Genomic DNA, 14,098 nt, shown 5'->3' with positions numbered 1-14,098 from the left:
CAATGCATTCTCTTTTACAGGCAGGACCACTTGGTTATAAACACAGGAGTAAAATGCTGAATATAGGTATTTTATATCACTTATGGCTAATGTAAAGAATCTCATTAACTACAGATAATAACTGCACAAAGCAGTTTTCTAATTAAACTGCCAGAACACAATTGGGGAATGCATTTTTGCTGTTTACAGCTAATCCTATTAGGGCTTATAATATAGCTATTTTTCTGCCATTAATTCAAGTGAAATAAAGAAAATCTCAGGAGTGAAACTCAGCCTGAACACAGTTTAAAAATGCTCCTTTAGCCTGATATAAAATTGATCTCCAAAACCAGTACAGAGTAATCTCTACCACGAAATTCTGTACATGTACTGTTGCCCACTATCCTCACCAGAAGCAATGTAATCCGGGGTCAAAACAACGCAGCTGTAGGTCTATACTTTGTCATCACACGTTTGTGGCACAACAGCAGGTTGGCTACTCAGAGGAATTATTTTGCCATTGTTACTGCCAAGTAGCAGCAGTGATAAAGAGTTCTTGTCACAGAGTAGTAAATAAAGCAGTTGATAGCAGAAAAACACAATTGGTTCAAAGCCTGGCCAGCTTTTTCAGCCTCAAATTATAAAAAGGTAACTGCTACCCTCTTTTCATTGGACCCAGTTATCTACAACTCTTAAAGAACATTCTTATACATTTTCACAGCATTAAAGTTTAGATCGTTTTATTTTTTGGAAAATAAATGCATGTATTGGAAGACAAAGTACTGGTACTAAATGAAGGTACACATTTCCTCACTGAAGAGAGAACTTACTAACATGGCTAAAAAGAAGAGACCTGCCCTCAGAAATATGGATGGTACTATTACAAGAATCAGAAGTATTTTCTGAAATTCAGGTAACAGAAACGTATAGAAGAAACGGTAAGGGTAGGGTGAATAAACAGCAGGTCTCCTCCTTATGACAGGGAAAAAGAATTTATTTCCTGAATTGCCAACCTTGTCATTGAACCAGTTAGGTTATGAAAGGAAGATCTTTCCTTTGCCTCATCAGTACCCTAAGAAGTGTTTTTAATTGCAGGAATGCTTTATGAATTTTACCTGTCTTTACCATGTGTATTGCTTATTTTTAAGAGACAGCACTTATAGAAAACAAAAAAAATGCTATAAAAATATATTTTTTTTATTAATTGCACTGATTTTTTTCCCAGAAGCACATACCAAAAATGGCACTAAAAACAGCTTTATACAAATTTGGTTCCTATACTTTCAAGAACTGTATCTGTTTATAGAACACAAATTATACATCATTTGAAATTATTACAGAAAAAAAAAAAAAAAAAAAAAAGATTCTATAATAAGCTTTTCTCCATTTCAATGCAGAATATACTAGATCCTCCCATAACCACTCTGGAAGCATTCATTTTCAAGTAGTTTCCTGAGCTTGGCTTCAAGCAAGTCTCCCCATGAAGATAACTGAACAGGCTTCAGTCTTGCCAACTGTAAAACCATGAGGCAAGGCTAGCTGGCCCTTTCAGTTCTCATAACTCAAGGCGGTGACAGACTGAATGTGCCCTCCAAACTTAATTTGTTAATTTCTTTGGAAAGAAATTTAACTATTCCTTGTAAAATACCTCATTCATGATAAGCCCCACTCCTTGAGCCCACAGCACTAGAAGGGGCGAAATTGTACTCAAATCAGACAGGAGCTCTGCTTTTAAGATTTCAAGTTCAGAAATAAACACTTTGCACCCACATAACCTCTGTGCAAGAAATTATTTATGGACAGCTACCGCTGCTCTTAGTCAAGATGCTGAAAGTGTCTTATACTCTTACCTGAGAAGCAGCTCTAATCTGGCTGAATAGAAAACCTCACATATTCAGTGCCACTTGAGTAACAATCCATGAAGGCATTCAACATGTAGGAAAGGAACCAGCACTTGCAGGGATGCATTGCCTGTAACCATAATCCATTGCCCTTCCTATTTGATTATGAATCTTTCTGGCCATGTTAAAAGACTGGATGATACGTATTTTAGGGACTCAACTATATAAAAAATATGGACAGATTCCGATATACATCTATAGCGCATCTTGGCCACATGTACCACCCATTTATATAGAGTAAGCTTACACTGTAAACTAATTAAATTAACAAATTGATAAATGAGACCTAACATACCAGCACACACCTTCAATTTGTCAGCATATTTTCTGAAAAATAGAACTACCTATAGGTTCTCCACAAACCACTCTTAAAATTATTTCTTAGCCCTCAGTTCAAAAGCACATATTTTGATTAACAGTCCACAAAATTTCAGTTAACAAGCAAAAAGGCTTCAGATTGCAAAAACATCAAAACACATCTGGGAAAATAGACTGCTCTTATTGTTCAATCTTAAGTTAACAGCTCCCAAAATATTTTATGAAATTATTTTTGACTGAGAATTGTCCAAGCTTCCACCCTGGCAACAACTATACATTAGCAAACCACTAATATCAAATTACAAATTTCTAAGAATGAGAATATATAACAGAAATCTTACAGACTCATCAGATATTAGAAGATGATGTTAAGCTATAAAACTAAAAATCAGAGCCTGACATATTTGATATTATTCTGTTTTGCAGGGTTTTTTTGTTTTGTTTTGTTTTTTATTACAAGCCAAGTTCATTCCAGCTTGCAGTTTAAATTGTTTCACACAACTGCTGGTATTTCAATACAATGTTAGTATGTAGCAGATGGCAAAACATTGATATTCTTCATTATTAATGGGACAGCTCAGTTAAGATGTTTCAAATATTTTCCATGGGCTGTTGAAAATGGTATGATTGCCATGGTTACCTGCCATGATTTAGGGACAGATAAAGCATGTTATATTGTGGGTTTGGTGCTGCTGCAATCAGTATAAAATGCACTGCTTCCAATGTTGTGAACACTAGTTATCATATAACTAACCTATTGTTAGCACTGGGGAAAAAGCACAGCCCAATCCAAAGCCATTAAAATAAGAGGAGATACAGCTTTGGACTTCAATGAGAGCTGTGTCAGCCTCTGTGAGAGCCCACCACGCATCCCTTCCTAAATACAGCTAACAATAGTGCTATTCAAAGATGAGCCCATATATGCAGAAATAAACTCAGGTTATTCTGGTGTAGTCTTGTATTTTTCACCACCTTGGTCAACCAGTCTTAACCAAATTATCGTATCATTTTTTGTTTAGAGAACACCAAACTGCACACCTCCAAGTGAAGCTGGAAATAAGAGGCTGAAATGGGAGCTAAACAAACATTGAATTGCTGAATCATTATCATGACTAAAAAATAGTTAGATTACAATTATTAGTTTTTACGCTGTCATCTTTGCAAAGGCCACAATGAAACCAAACTTGAATACACTTGTCCGTGTATGTCCTTCAGTAGCTACTGCATGAAGAAACAATTTTACAGAGGTACAGCTTCCAATCCTGAACGTACCAAACATTACCATATTAGCAAAGAAAGCAAAATTATTAAAGTTCATGAAATTAAAATTTCCATCCTATTTGTAATGCCAATTTCTGTATGGCAGACTAAGGCTAGCATTATACAATAAAACATGGGAATACAATACATGAAATTGCCAGAAATAACCATCCCACTGTGAGATCTTTTTGTACATTTACTGTTCAGTGGAGCCAACAGGAATTCAAGGGAATAAGATACAAAGAAGTAATCAAGGAACTGTCACTTCTGAAAATAAATCTTTCTTTAAACAGAGATTTACTACATAACTGTAATTATTACTCCGTTTCTTCAGAGTAGTTGATACCTTTCCACCTCTAGCTGTGGCTTTATTTTACTGATAACTTCAAGGATTGCTTTCTTTCTGATAAGTCATTTGAAAAAGGCATTGCTGCTACAGATCCCACTGAGTTCAGACCACAGCCCTGGCAATGCCCTCAGCTGGGCCCAAATTTACTTGGAGACGTGCGACACTCATTAGCATTTCTAATTGCTAGAGATGTGGGACGTCTCCTGCAGTACTCCGCAGGGCTGCTCAGTAAGGAAACGGTTGCTTGGTGCTGTGTCAGGTGCTTCTCAGGCCACCAAAAGAGCTGTAAGCTCAAGCTATGCCTTGCAAGTATATATTGGTGTTGTTTTTTTCCTTTTTTCTTCCCCAAATGATAATTTTTGAAAAAAGTCTTACCTTTTATTTTGAGCAAGAAGGTACTTTATACATCGCTGCATTCGACCCAACTAGTCATAGTAAGGTTCTGCCTGTGCTTTCTTTGAATACAATGGTGCTCTATTAGACCTCCTATGTGCAGGTCCAGAGAGCATGCATCTTAAGTGATGCATAAAAGTCTGCTTGGACCAAGGAACTCCCCAGGTCTTGACAAAACAACAAACAATCCTATTTTCATCAATTCCTTCCCAACGCAATCCCAGAACCTTGACCTTAAAATACAGAATCACAGAATCACACAGAATCACAGAATTTCTAGGTTGGAAGAGACCTCAAGATCATCGAGTCCAACCTCTAACCTAACACTAACAGTCCCCACTAAACCATATCCCTAAGCTCTACATCTAAACGTCTTTTGAAGACTTCCAGGGATGGTGACTCCACCACCTCCCTGGGCAGCCTGTTCCAATGCCTCACAACCCTTTCAGTAAAGAAGCTCTTCCTAACATCTGACCTAAAACTCCCCTGGCGCAACTTTAGCCCATTCCCCCTCGTCCTGTCACCAGGCACGTGGGAGAACAGACCAACCCCCACCTCTCTACAGCCTCCTTTAAGGTATCTGTAGAGAGCGATAAGGTCGCCCCTGAGCCTCCTCTTCTCCAGGCTGAATAAGCCCAGCTCCTTCAGCCGCTCCTCGTAGGACTTGTTCTCCAGGCCCCTCACCAGCTTCGTCGCCCTTCTTTGGACCCGCTCAAGCACCTCGATGTCCTTCTTGTAGCGAGGGGCCCAAAACTGAACACAGTACTCGAGGTACGGCCTCACCAGAGCCATACCCAGCATTTTCATCCAAGCAGTATCATCCAGCCAAACTTTCTCAAAACCGAATTTGAAAAAAAGAGTTTAACGTGAAAAAAAGAAAGCTTGAGAACAAAACCAAAACTTATCTCTTTTTATCGCTGTGCTTAATTTCACTGCTAGAAGCACTCAATTGATAATGTTATTCTACCAAAATCCAGGCTCATCTAAATATTTTATTATTTAAAGGCATAAATGCCCACCATGCGTCAACTTGTCAAGGAATCAACTGTTCATTAAAAAGCATCAATAGAAAACTGCAGCTTACAACATTACCCCTAGGGTTTATCTGCTCACTTACTGAACTGTTTTCTCCTTAGACTAAGTACATATCAAACTACTCTCTATTTTTATTCAGGAGTTTCTGGAAGCTACCAAAACAGTTCATGAAATTGAGATCCATTTCTTCTGTAGCCTATACTGCAGTAGTAACTATCAACAACATTAGTTAAAATATATCTCAGTTCAGTGCTTTCCCCCCACTGTAGTTTTCTTTCTTCATTTCCTCCTTTTATCAGGTTTGAAAATGCCCTGAAGGCCAATAAATAAGACAAAGAAAAAAATAAACAAAACCAAAAAGAAAAAAACAAAACATTTAGAAACATGGCACAAACAGTGCTTAGTGTACAATATTGTATAAACAAGCTTACAGTGATGCCTTCCCTCAAAAAAGTAAAAAAAATAAATCCACAACAATCAATGACGCAAACCCACAAACAGGTTAGCCAAAACCACCATTTCTCTTCTACCCTCTCAACAAGTGAAAGCAATTGGTTTCTGTATTTTCCCCAGAGCTCAGACCACATTTCAATAGATTATTTCATTTTCAGCAAAAACCCTTCAGCAGAACTCATGCCTCCCATTTCTTGTTGCTTGGACCTAGCAAGGCAGGACAGGGGGGCAGGGGGGTACTGAGGGATAGGTGCAGACTGCCCCAGAAGTGATGGAGCAGCATTACAGGGAGGTAGGTGGTCAACACCCCACTGCCTTGGCTGACCTCTCCTGACACATTTAGCTAAGAACACAGCAACCTTGCTCGGTTTGTTGATAACCAACAACATCAAGACATCTTAAAGGAGATCTGAAGGTCTTCTAAAGAAGACTGCTAGCTTCTGACTATCGTCTACACCTGGGGACCAACATTATCAAAATACTTCTATTTGATTTTTTTTTTAACTCTAGCAATAAATATATGATTTTCCAGAAACTAGAAAAATTCATTAATTCAGCAGTTGACCATCCCAAATATCAAACAGTACAGGGATGCAAGATGGTCCTTCAACTTTATTCCCACTCAAAGGACTGGATGCTCCTTTAGTAGAAATTTTATCAAGATAGGACAATTCAAGTTTCTAGAAATAAATGTGAAATATTGATTTCCAGTGCCTGCATGTAAAGATATTTTACATGGTAGAGTGAGTAAAACCAAATTTTTCAAGCAGAAAATGTCTCTAGCATTTTACATGATCTGAAGAATTTGATATTTAGTTTTCTCCACTTCAAATAAAAAAGAAAAAACAAAATCAAGCATATGGGTAGGTACAAAAAGATAGAAAAATTAAGGTAAAAAAATCAGATTCAGAGAAAGGAGGGTTTAGTTTTATATTTGTCATCAGGTGTCTCTCATAACATCTCCCCAAACAGAAATTTATTAATCCCAGTAACTAGCTAATTTTGCATCACCAACACAATAAGAAACAAATTTAGAGTTATTTTTATATTTTCATTTTATACCAGAAGGCTACTAGAACACCTAAATGACGCATGGGGAGTTATAAAACCACAATATTTTTATCTAGCAGTTGTCCAAGCAGCATGTAAATTACATTACTCCCCCCCAGCCCCCCCAATGTCATCATGTAAAGCAACACCATCTGAACTGTTTCTACAAGCTTCTTCTCCAGTAATTTCTTTGAACAAATTGCTTCTCTTAACTGCAGCATTATAAGACAGGGAAAAGAAAACCCTTGAGAGGCAAGACTTTATTTTATAGACCCCAAATATTTTGTGCTCCTTCTAACTGAAGTTCAACAGCAATTAATATCTTTTCTTTTTTTGTCATTTGAAAAGGAGAAGACTCAATTCATGATTCCCATGAAATGTTACACATAAGCACCAAATGAACACCTACATGCACATATGAATTCAGTGAGACATTTTGAAAGAGATGCATAAGTATGAGTTGTCATACCGTTTATCTTTTAAATTAAACCACCAAAAATAAAATATTCTGCCATGCACTGTGCTAGCTTTAGCCTTCATGCTGAGTTTTAGGTAACCCAGACATTTCATAGCACAGAACTTCAAGATGAAGCATTTGCATAGAGTATTTGTAATACAAAAGCTAACCATTTCCTAGTGATTTATCTCTCTTTTCATAGATAGTGATATGACCAAAAAACGGAAATGAAGACAAAATGAACTATTTTTATTTTTTTTTTAAGTGCTGTATACATAAAACATCAAGTGAGTCTTTTCCAGATAAAAACCCAGAGGATCTGCGTGAATCCAGGAATCCACTTTGGACACCAACAGTGAAAATGGCTGGCTGGACCACAGACCTGAATCAGTATGGCCATTTATCTCCTCCTGTGCACTAGGAAAGGGAATTGCTCCTCCTCCGTTAAGGTTTATTTTGGATCTCTAACAAACGTACTATTTGTTGGCATCACTGTATCATCTCTTCTTGTACTACATTACAATAGCAACTTAATTGACTATTTTGATTCAACTGGTTTATAATAAAATGTTGTTATAATACAGTCTTACTGACATTTGCATCACATTTAGTCATACCACAGTTGTTTCTTCTTTTACATTTTTGCCTTATTAATTCATAGGAAACGTATTTTGTTACACAAGCAGTCAGAAATTGTGAACTAACAAAAGCTACCCAGCTTTGTTGGGGCTGGTATTGTAACTCACTTTAACAGACATAAGTAGCTACAAACATGCTTCATGTGCTAAATTACATAATTCAGACTGCGTATCGTATACTGTGCTCCTTGTGATGATTCTTTTAAAGGTGACTCTAACCTCAAGAGAAAAGCATGACAGAAATGCAAGTTATGGAATTGGATTTCACTCAAGACTTAAAATCTGAAATACTCTGTAGTCCTCATTGATGTACATGCAACAGTGACAGAAAAGAGATGTGCTGCGTCTAGAAATCTTAATTATGGCAAATGTGAAGTTCTTTTTATTTCTATCTGTACGGTACTTCAATTAAGTTATTGATTTGTAAATTAGACTGTATTAACTTAATCTGCATGGCTATACATCTTTGTCAACTGAACTTTCCAGTTATGAAGTAACATGGTGAGCTTAAAGGATAACATTTTCTTTATCACTACAGAATGCTACAGAATCACTGTTCTGAAATTAACGTTTATGGCTAAATATGTGAAATTAATCTGAGTTTTTCCTGATTTGAACACAACAGAAATGGATCTCTTTCTTTCCTTTTTAATCAAGCTACAGAAAATGCATGTCTGCCAAATTTATATTATCTATAGTATTTCTAAAACCCACAAGCAAGATAGTAAATGAAAATAACTGTAATAACTAGTTCCACTAAGAAGGCTGAAAACCAAAATCTAATCACTTTGAAAAATCAAGAATGATACAGAATTTAAGCATATATATTACAACATCCAAAAATCAAATTAAGTAAGCATTAGTGAAAGTAATCCTCAAATTCAAATTACTAAGATATAACTTAAGGATTTATATTTCCAAAGTTTTCTGCCTTAAATAAATGTATTCTATTTCTGAAGCAATAGTCATAATTTTCTACTAATTCTCTGTGAAGACACAGAGTATCACAGCTTAGCACTAAGAAATATTATTTAGCCCACTGGCCCAAAGGCATTAGCTAGAAGTTCCGCTTTTTTTCTCTGCTTTCTAAGTCACAAGTCACTATAACAGTTTGACTTTGACAAACTACTTTAACAAAGAATAGTTTCTCTGACCTACTGAACGTTGTGAAGCACAAAAGCACATGTATCTGTACTTTTGATCTCAATGCAAGCCAAATGGACTTAAATTTCAGGATGCCCTGAAGTGCCCTGCTGAATCAGGGTGCAAAGCCACCCAAGCCTAAAGTGAAATTACATCCTTCCCTAAGATTTTTTTTTTCCCTGAACACAGGTATTCTGGAGACTGTCTGTATCTTTTCAGCATCTTCAGCAACATGCAAACAGAACAGACATTGTTCAGAAAAAAAAAAAAAAAGAAAAAAAAAGAAAAAAAAAAGTAGCTGTGCTGCAGGGAAAAAAAAAGAAGCCGTCTGCACAGAGAGACAGGGCGTCCACTGACAACAAACAGGAGAATGATTAATTCCCTGGTGAATAGAATTTGCAGAATTACCAAATATACTCCAGAAACTACTTTCACCTATATCCCAAATGTTGCCGTTAACGTTGTCATACATGTATCTATTTATGCATTTGTGTGAATATATGAATAGATATTTTAAGATACATGCACATAACACTGACAAACTCTAAAAGTAATTACATACACAAAACAGCCTACCATTTAGCTTAGTCACTAGGGTGAGAGGGACACAAATTTACTTTATTGAACTGACGTTTGGGCATGAAACAAGCTATTGAGAGCTCACAGACTTCAGCTGCACAGGCTAAAATGATGAATAATGTTGCTCCCAACATTTTCTCCTAGACAGAAAACTTATTTTAGATTTCTGTATTGCTGTTCCTATGCAGTTGAGGAGTCATGGCAAAGTCACTCTTCCAATCTCAGAAAAGTGCTGTGTATTCTTTTCATATTGGATATCCAATATTTTAAAGGAAAGCAAAGGATATCATGCAGTCAAGTCAGCACTCAGCAGAAAGCTACCTGATTCAATTTCTACACACTTAGACAATCACTGAATTCACATCTTTCACTGGGGCAAAGAATCATTTCTATTTTGATATGTCCTCTACTAGGACAATAATACCCTTGCAAGAGGATAATTTAGATGTTTATCCAGTTACTAAATCCCATTCTGCATTGGGCAGATTCTAACACTTAACGAAGCAGCAGCTGAGATTTTAAGGACATTGCAACATTCAAAAAAATGGAATAATTGGCTCAGGAAGTACTCACTTACTTAACTATTAGTTTGCAACAGTTCAAGAAGCAAGGCACCAACACAGCACCAACAGAGGTCAGAAACTAACTGCAAGAAAATTGGGCTCATCTTAAAATAAAATTTAAAAAAGCTATATTTTTATACAAAGGCATACAGGGATCCCTTTGCAATCAAGTGTTATGATCACATGAAGCTTGTCTTCATGAACTCACAAATTCAGTATTCTCTAGAACTAGAAATGCTTGTGGAACCAAACCAGTCCCTTAGCCTTTAAGAATCTGGCAGGAAGGCAGCAGTTACAACAAAAACTTAAACTGCAATAACAAAATATGAATTCAAAAGATCCAAAGTACCTGAAGGCAAGCTGAAATGCAGAGATCTATTTCTTGGAAGAAAACCATGGTTAGAAATTACAAGTCTTGGTATATACAGCTACATATAAAATACTTAGGAAACCACCAACCAGGCTGATACATGGACAGCATGTTTTAAAATTACACAACAAATGGTTCAAACGATAAAAATACAGTTCATAAGTTTGGAATAAAAAGATTTGCAGTTTTAAAAAAAGCAAAGTACAAACATGTATGAGTAACTCCACTGTGACATTTCTCTTACACATGTAACAAGAACAAGTGTTTCTCGGTTTTGCTCAAAATACCAATAAACTGAAGGAAGAATATTTATTCTTTAAAGGACTACTTATAAAGATTTTGCCAACTACTTGGCAGCAGCACTGAAACATCATTAGTACAAAATACACAGTATGGGGACTAGAGTAAATAAGAAAATACATCAAGTTTTACAAGCATTACTGTTAAAATTTCCTATCAGTTTACCCACTTTTGTAATTAACTGTTCAGATTTGATTCAAAGCAACACTTATAAATCAAATTATTCTTTTCATTATTTTACATTAGTTCTAATTTGCTACATGCAAATTAAACTGAGACACTGAAAATAAGGTTAACAACCTGAAAGCCAAATAAACACGCTTCTTTGTAATTGAGAAAAGGTTACTTGTCCACAGCAGTATTCTTTCCTCTTCTCTGTTCACTTTCTACTAATTGGTGACTTTATTATGATAGTTTTCTGTACATTAAACATGTTTCCTCAAGTGCCAAAGCCAGTTTCTAATCCTACATAATTTGCTGAAAGATCATGAAAACTAACTCTAAGATCATTTGTCCTACTTCAATGCTAACAAGCAGAAGGCACAAATACATTAAAAACAGAATAAACAATTAATAAGAATACTAGATTCTTTATCTATTGTCTTATAATTGTTAAACATTGTTAAATATTTTAACAATTTGTTAATTGTTATTTTCAGATTTCTCTGCTACTTAATGACAACATAGCAGCAGCAAAAAATATATTTCATTTTCTCACTTTTTAAAATTAGCTGAAATACTGATTTTTGCATTTTCTCTGTCCAACTTCAATTTTGTATTTGAACATGATCTCCCTGATTCCTATTGCAGTAAGCAAGAAAATAAGGATGAAAATAAATAGTTCTCCATAGTATTTTCTACATTACTGTCCTCTGCGCTCCAATTTTTTGCATAGTAAAGCAGCAGACAGTGTTTTGTTACTATGTAGTAATGGTTCTAGGTCATCCTGTAGAACATGGTCCTCTTATGGTCCTGGAGGTTCCCTAAACCTGAGGCACATACCTAAACACCAAACATAGGGTGGGTATTAAGGAAGGTGTTGATTTCAACATAAGCTCTTTCAATGCCACTACAATTTCAAGTAAGCACATCACCTTCACTATCCTCGCAAGCAAAGTGTACTGCAGAGATGCAAAGAGTAACATCAGTCAGGTACAGACCTGGTGCATATAAAAGCACACAACACCATTTTCCAAAACTTGTGAAATAGCCATGATTATGAATTTACACATGGAGGACTGCTTTATCAATATGCTATTTGGGCACCTAACAATATTGAGGATTTGCAGAAAATATGAAAGCCAAAGACTGACCTAAACTCAGAGATACTTTTGTTAGCAGAATTTAGCTACAAAATTGTTCTTCAGGTACTAAGTTAAGATTGTATTGATTCATCTAGAAATGTGAAGACAGTTGCTATTCTATTAAAAAAATATAACTAAGATTAGAGAGAAAAAAAACCTCTTCTGAAATTTAGCAACATATCAAACAGGCAACAATGCCCATAAAAATTAAAAATAAGAAGCAGTATTGAAGCAAAAGTAGTTAGTAGTGACAATATCTCTTCCCATGTTTATTACCAAATATCTTAATGTGTAAGATCCTGCATAAACCTCTCATCTTGTACTGAAAGTCAGAATCATAGAATCACTTAGGTTTAAAAAGACCTCCAAGATAATCAAGCCCAACCCTTAACCTAGCACTGCCCAGTGTACCACTAAAGCATGCCCCTAAGCACCACATCTGTATGTCTTTTGAATACCTCCAACCACTTCCCTGGACAGCCTCAATGACAATCTTACAGTTGGCTAACATCTCAGCATAGTACTCTTCCACAAGTACAATGGATGGCACCCAAAGAGCAGATACATTTTCTGAGACCTGGTATGATGGAAAGTGATTGTGGATTATGCACGACTAAGGGAGAACTTTGACTCAAAGCTAAAGCACTGAAAGAAAAAGCAATGCAAGTTTTTTTGAGTTGCTCAACTGTTTTCTACATATCTATTATGTAACTGAAGTTATAATTCAATTAGTATTTAAAGTAATTAGGATGAAAGACTATAAAACAAGCTTAAAGGAAGGCTTTCCTAATTTACTAAGGAGGCCAATACCACTTCAAAAAAGAGAATAAGTTATGTAACAAACAGGAAAAATACATTGTTTCTAATTACAAAACTATACTAGAAATGAAAAGTGCTTGATCCTTTAACACATGAAAAAGCAGAAAAATTCTAAGTACTTTCACTTATTAGGGTAGTAGACAACATACTACATTAACTCTGAACTATATTTATGTTTGCTTGGCATATCTACGACTTTATTGGTAAATCCCAGATAAACATACATCACTTATTACTCCAGTTTATGTGCATTACTACTCATTTCATGTCATGCGTGCCAAGCTCACCTACTCATTTTTATGGAACACTTGGGAACTCGTAACTCAGAGCAGAGTTACTATCTATAAACATTCACAATCCACACTCACTCAAGTCTGAATGCCACTAAGAAATCTGCAAACATCATTTTTTCTATTTGTTTTGGAAATTTTATTTCATATGAAATAATGTCTGAATTAATTATGGTGATTTTTCTTCCATAGACAAAGTTGCCACAGATATAATTAGAATGATTCTGGCTTTTTAACAATACAAGCATTAACGTGGTCTTAAGCTAAATATGTCATGAAGATCTTTGGGTATTCTAATCGTTATCTCAGCTTTCCTTCAATGACTGAACTGTTCATTATGTTTGGTGCTTCTTAGATATTTGATACAAGAACAGTGATATGAAGGCAAAAAAAAAAATGTAAAAAGAGAAAATCCGATATAAAAGGAAAAAAATTTGGTTAACATAAGGAATGCTCATTTAAGCACTCAGTGGTTTATTATAAAAAAGCTTTTATAGTCACAAGCATGACTTAAATCTCAAATATTTGACTTATGATAGTTAAATTTAATTTTCAGATCATTCCTACATGTAGAGATGAATTACTTTGATTACTTCTCACTCTATACTGGTTTCTAGAAGTATATTGCAGATTTTGCCCATACAGCAGGTGCAAAAATTATTTATCATAACCACCCCATTTTGTGTGCGTGTGTATAAGAAAGGTTTCTTTCCAATACTGTGAGTTATTTTAATTACCTTGTTTCCAATGGCCTTCTTTGGTGGAAAATTAAAGGTCCTTACTTGCTGGTATTTATTCTGTAACTTATGATGTAAGCTTCTGAATTCTGCATACCTTCGATACACATTCCATTCATCATCCTTTATTCTAATATAAACCTGCAAAACATAGACATGG

General features: G+C 35.6%; 1 protein-coding gene across 3 annotated transcripts in view; it reads right to left on the bottom strand.

Annotated features, from left to right (window-relative positions):
- The window catches only part of SNX29 (sorting nexin 29), a 132,061-nt gene that overhangs the window by 33,817 nt on the left and 84,146 nt on the right, over nt 1-14,098 (bottom strand). For all 3 annotated transcript variants that reach the window (XM_035339398.1, XM_035339399.1, XM_035339400.1), the window contains exon 19: nt 13,939-14,079. In XM_035339398.1, the coding sequence (XP_035195289.1) occupies nt 13,939-14,079 (141 nt within the window). The remainder of the gene's footprint in view (nt 1-13,938; nt 14,080-14,098) is intronic.

Source organism: Oxyura jamaicensis, chromosome 14 (genome assembly GCF_011077185.1).
Source record: "Oxyura jamaicensis isolate SHBP4307 breed ruddy duck chromosome 14, BPBGC_Ojam_1.0, whole genome shotgun sequence".
Classification (NCBI taxonomy): Eukaryota; Metazoa; Chordata; class Aves; order Anseriformes; family Anatidae; genus Oxyura; species Oxyura jamaicensis.
This window is presented reverse-complemented; position numbering and strand designations above follow the sequence as displayed.